General features: G+C 42.0%; 1 protein-coding gene across 1 annotated transcript in view; it reads left to right on the top strand.

Annotated features, from left to right (window-relative positions):
• The first annotated feature begins 1,941 nt into the window (after positions 1–1,941).
• cables2b (Cdk5 and Abl enzyme substrate 2b) overlaps positions 1,942–6,000 on the top strand; it is a 28,508-nt gene continuing 24,449 nt past the window's right edge. The window contains exon 1 of the mRNA XM_070910688.1: positions 1,942–2,552. Within this exon, the coding sequence (XP_070766789.1) occupies positions 1,942–2,552 (611 nt within the window). The remainder of the gene's footprint in view (positions 2,553–6,000) is intronic.

Genomic DNA, 6,000 nt, shown 5'->3' with positions numbered 1-6,000 from the left:
TGTGTGCATTTATTTGATCATGAACAGAGTAACTTTATCCTCACCAGCCGTGATACACGTTACTGTAAATGTACCAAATATCTTGACCTGGATAGATAAACATATTAAGCAGACAAATTAAATAATAAGGATCAAGAGACAACAAAGATAAAACAATGAAACAGATTTACAATACCCATCCCACACAATCAGAATACTAAATATGATTTGACAAAGCTTTTCCATGACACTGGAAAATAATGAAAAGCTTTCCATTCTGTTGGAGGAAGACACCATGTTTGGGCTCATTGCAGGCAAGCAGCAATACGTCTTGTACTGCGTCTGAAGGTCAGACTTCATATCACTCAATGCCAGGAGATGCTATGAGATGATGTTCAGTTCTGTTATCAGGACAGGAGATAAACTCTGGGGTCATTTTTGTCAGTTTAAGAGTAGGTTTAGGGCAATGTTGGTGTGTGTGTGTGTGTCAGAGGCAAAAGACCCATTGTATAAACTTGATCCTCATCATCGGATTACAGCTATGTAACCTCTGCAATCATCCATGTGGCGGCATTTACCATGGTGTCATCATCCTACACACACACACGCACACACACACACACACACACACACTTTTTTAAATAGACAAAATCATGTATTGTCATTTATGACAAAACATGACATCATGCAGATGAAAAATGAATTTCCAGTGAAATCAAACGTAACTAAATGATGTCACTTTTGGATTTCCGCCTTGCAGTTGTTCCAGCTGAGCTGGAAGGTCAGTTGTAGTTCAGTTGTTGCTCTGCAGATGTAGGGGATCAGGGGGTGAGTGCATGATAACAAACCCCCAGCCTGCAGGGATTACAGTGCGGTGTGTCCTACGGGTTATATTTAGCAGGCTAACAGTCATACTACACAGTGTGGTCGTCCTGCTGAGCCAGGCCAGGTGCCACTCAGCCCAGCGTCGGTGTCACTGCAGGGATCACTGCAGAGAAAATCCACTGAGGTTTCATAACAAAGTGCCAACAGCCAATCAAAGCCGCCGCAGTGACAGCTCAGCTAATGCCTCAGCAGCCCCGATACTCCAGAGAAGCACAGAGGAAATACACAGAAACTGCAGAATAGGACAAAGCACAACACTTTTCATTTCACCAGACATGATTAAAAGCTATTTTTTATCGACCGTCCCATTTTCACACACAGTTAAAGCTTTAACAACAGCAGAGAGTTGCAGTTAATTAACAGAGTGCACCTCAATCCAAACACAAGACATGATTATTACAAACAGAATAAAAACAGACACCACTTCCCCACGACAGCCACAAATCTAAAGCAGAGTTTAACAAACAAACGTTTCATCAGAATGAGAATTTTGCAGACAGACATCTACTGTCAATGCAAATTTTAACAGATGCCAAACAAGCCTTCCTAGATTCCTGGCTGAAGGATTCTTATTCTTTTTCCAACTAGATTTAAAGTGTTTAGAAGTACAACAATCTGTGATACTAAGTAGTAAAAAAGACTAAAAAAAGAATCTGCCACCACAACACATACTTATACTACTAATTATAGTGAAAATTATATTTTTTCAGCTTTTTAGAAAGCTTTTTAATTTCTTTAAGAGGGAGATCAAGGTGAACAAGCCTAAAGAAGTGATTTAAATTCGCTGTTTTTTCATCTACCATTCGAAATATTGTTTTATAAAAATAATAAAATTATTTGTGAAAGTACATTCTACCACTTATGGTCAGTATGTTTACATGTTTGTGGCAGTATGTAGTTTACAGCGTGGTCAAACGGCTCCCCGAAGGCTCTGGCTTCACACGTCATTACGTATTCCCGTCTGGGCCAATGGCAGCGGAGGAGGGCGTAAAGCGGTCTCGCGCCGGGTAAAAGGGATTTGACAGTTGCGGGTCTCGAGCTGATCCTCCAGTTGACTTCCTCAGTGGGACAGAGACCATGGCGGCGGCTGCTGCCTGCGGCCAGCACAGCGCCGTGATAACGGCCGCCGTTAGCGGCAAAAAAACGCATAATAACAGGGAACACAGTCGGAGGAACCGAGAAAACTCTCGCCGGAGACAAGCCGCTCTGTTGTTTCTCAGTAACATCTCCCTGGACGGACGGCCAGTTCAGAGTAATTCAACCGAGAATGTAGGAAGCCACCACCACACGGCGACCGACTTGGAGGGAGCCGACGCCGGCTCTGCGGCGGCGGCAGCAGCGGCCGGGTTGTGCCCGGAGCTGGGTAATAGCAGCTACGGGACATTCTCCAGTTTGGCAGCCTCCGTGAGCTGCGGGGCCGTCAATCCCTCCCCAGCACCGAGGACAGGACTCCTCAACATACCGCCTATCCTCGTCCTGCCGTCGGATACGGGGTTCAACGATGTGGGGAGCGCGGAGGTGCTCCTGGAGTGCCGCAGAGGCTCGTTCCCCTCGCCGGGGAACAGTAACCTTCTCTCGCCGTCCCCGTCCAACGCCAGCCTGCTACCGTCGCCGCTGGGACCGCGGAAGTCCTCCACACTGCTGTCAGTTCAGAGCTGTAACTCGGTGTCCTCAGAGCCGCGGCAAAGGTGAGAGACACACGGCTATGTTAATGTTATTTAATCGGGTGTTCACGAGTGTCGTTTCAGCCAGTTACACGGATGAATTTGCATTTTTTGAGGCTGGTGTTCGTCCTTGAAACAACACCGTTAGCTTCAATGTCTCAACGTTACCTGAAAGTTTGAGGGAGGAGATTGTTGTCATCGGCTCAGACACAGAACTCGTCCTTTTGGTAGACTGAATCTGGACTGTCTGGTCCAATCTTTGGTTCAGAGTATTGACACTCTTATTAAAAGCAGATTGGCAGGTTGACACTGGACTTGACACCTTAAGGCTTTGGTTCCTAGTGTTTGTCGTGTGGTTCCAGTGAAATATGAAAAGGATCATTTTAATTCACAGTCTGTACTAGATTTACAAGATCAACAAGATCTTATGAATTACATGACTAATGCCAGTTGACATTGGGAGGTGGTGGTGTGGATTATCAGAAGATCAGGGCCACCTTTTGTCTCTTACTCACTGCAAGAAAATTTCAAATGTTCACGTCATGGCTTTCGTAGAGGACTATGCTGGCTTGTGCTCATTTCCTCTGATGCTGTATGTACATACATAGAGACTAAATTATGTCCATAGCATTTGGTTTAAAAAAAACTTGGTGAGATTCTTTCCGTCTTGTTTGCTTATTCTGATCAGATGTTGTCTTATTTATTTCATGATTATGCTCATTTTATTGTGTATTTAGTTTAGACAAAGTCTGACCAACATTTATTTTCACATTTTTGTTAAATCTCTTAGTCTGTAAAATGTCAGAAAATAAGAAAATCTCTAAGTGACCTCTTCAAAATGCTTGTTATGTTGTGTAAGATAATCAGTATAAAATTATATAAAACTGGAACCAGAGGATGTTTGGTGCTTTTGCTTTTTGATTTAATAATCCTTTTAAAGCCATTTATTGACATTTTTGGTGGTTATTTTTCTGTTGGCTGACCAATTGATTTATCAACTAATTGTTTCAGCACTACTCTCAAGTATTTAAAGTTAACACCAAATTCTTGGTCACATTCTTTTAGTCTTCTTTACTTAGTTTTTCATCAAATATTTTTTATAATTTTACACGGTAAGTTCCTCTATGTCTGTAATAAGACCTGATTACATACCAATGCATTTAACATTTAAAAGTTGTAGCTGGTGGCTTTGTGGAGAGGAAGTGTATCTGGGGACGGTTACAAACCACAAACAGACAACATGAAGTCAAGCTGTTTTCTGTGGCACAGTAACCCAGAAACATTTTCGTTTGGGTGTTTACTACTCTACTGTAACTCAGGATTAGTTTGGATTTTCTCTGCTGAGAGAGGGAGACATTCAGACATACAGACAGACAGAGAGAGAGACAGAAATGACCTGGACGAGGACAGAAAGCTGCAGCACAAAAAGAATAGGAGATTAATTTCTAAATATTAACTGTGTGAATGCAGTATTATAAGGAAGTGAGTGACAGTGTGTGTGTGTGTGTGTGTGTGTGAGGCTTACTCATCTGGCAGTGGTTCAGACATGCTGCGCTTGTGTGAGTGCTGATGGATGGATCAGCTTCGTCACCATGTTGGCAGCGTACCAAACCCAGAGAATGTCAGCCCCGTGGTGATAAACACTGCTTAACCTATTTACACCTAAGAACAGGCTGGGAAATTACCAGCGGATAACAGCTCATCAGTCAGACTGCTGCAGCAGCCACCAACCGTCATGTACAGCTCCTGCTGGATCACTTCATTTTGTTTGGTTACTGTGATGCTGCACATAAACTACTTCATAGTGTTGCTAATAAGGAGTGTAATTTACACACTAATGCAATTTTTTAAAAAGGGCTGCAACTGTTTGTTTTCTAAATGGTTTTCGTCATTGATTGATCTCGCAATATTTTTTTTAGAATAAATTGATTGTTTAGTTCGTGAAATGTTTTAGAAAAGTAAAATGCCTGTCACAATTTCCCAAAACCCAAGTTGCATTGCTTTGTTTTGTCCAACCAACAGTCCAAAACCCCAAAATATTTAGTTTAACCGTCATCAGTCGACTAATCGATGAATGAATCCGCAGCTATTTTGATTAATTGATTAATGTTTTTGGAATTTTTTTAATGCCAAAAACTCATAATGTGAAGATTTGCTGCTTATCTTTGGCATGTATATTGTAAACTGAATATCTTTTGGTTTTGGACCGTTGGCCGGACAAAACATGACATTTGAAGACGTCAACTGTGGTAAATTATAAAGGGCATTTTCACTATTTTCTCAGTTTTCTGATATTTTACAGGAGAAAAAAACACATATGGTGAACACATAAATGTTGAGTTTGGTGTGCCGACTGCTCGCTGGGACTGAAGCGGCTGAATTTAAAAGCAGCCTTCTCCTCACCTACACACTTCCTGGTGTGATGAAGTTGGCCGTTGTCAGATACAGCCATCAGTCACGCTCTGTTTTGCCTCTCTGTCTGTAACAAGGCTCAGTGTGTGAAGTGCTGCCAGCCAGCCAACTGCTTCATTAGCTCACACACTGACTGGCATATACCAACGGTTCAGCTGTTTAACTGACGCTCTTGTGCACAGTGAGTGAGGACACTTGGCTGGTTACGTACACACTTTGGCTGCTGAAGGGATTGAACTTGTGATTACAGTTTTGATTCCTCACCTTCACTGTGCATCTTCGCCTCAGTTGATTGATCTGCATCTTTTATTGTGACATTTCGGTGCATTTTAATGTCAGGACAACAGCAAAATTAGCATAACTGCTTAGTTTACAAGAAGCCTGGTGATATTATGTAATGTGAGAGAAGTGCTGGAAAAGGAAACAAGAGAATTCACAGTTCAGGACGTTTTTTGATGTTGTACTGTGTCTGTTTTTAGAATTTGGGACAGTGAGATGTTTCCACTAAACTGAACATGAAACATTTATGAATTTGGCTACAAACTACAACAGCCTCAAACACGTTAGAGGACAAAGGCAGAGACCACACACACACACACACACACACACACAAGTTTGTACTGCATTCAGAGTGAGGACGCGATGATGTAATGATCATTAGAAAAGAGCTGATTGTGCTTTGTTTTACTGCGGGTGTTTGGAGTAACCTGTCTGTGTGAGTTTGGTTGGATGTCAGTTATGTTGCGTGTGTGTTGAACAGAGACTAAGACAGTTGGAGATGCACTAATCAAACTTTCTCTCCTGATAATAATTCAGATAACTCAGCTCAGGATATCTGCTGATACCAGGTATTAACCTGATACCGGTGCCCTCTTTTCCCCAAATTTAATATCTGTTTACTTCACTTACTACTTAAATCCAGTGAATCTCACTGTACCTTTTTGTTTAGTCCCTTTGTTTCGGTGAAGAAGTCCAAACTTAAAACTGCATGAACTCACATTTCAGTATGTAAATGGCTGACGTCTTATCATAGTTAGTTAGAACAGATCATGTTCAGCCT

This window comes from Enoplosus armatus, chromosome 8 (genome assembly GCF_043641665.1).
Source record: "Enoplosus armatus isolate fEnoArm2 chromosome 8, fEnoArm2.hap1, whole genome shotgun sequence".
NCBI classification, from domain to species: Eukaryota; Metazoa; Chordata; class Actinopteri; order Centrarchiformes; family Enoplosidae; genus Enoplosus; species Enoplosus armatus.
This window is presented reverse-complemented; position numbering and strand designations above follow the sequence as displayed.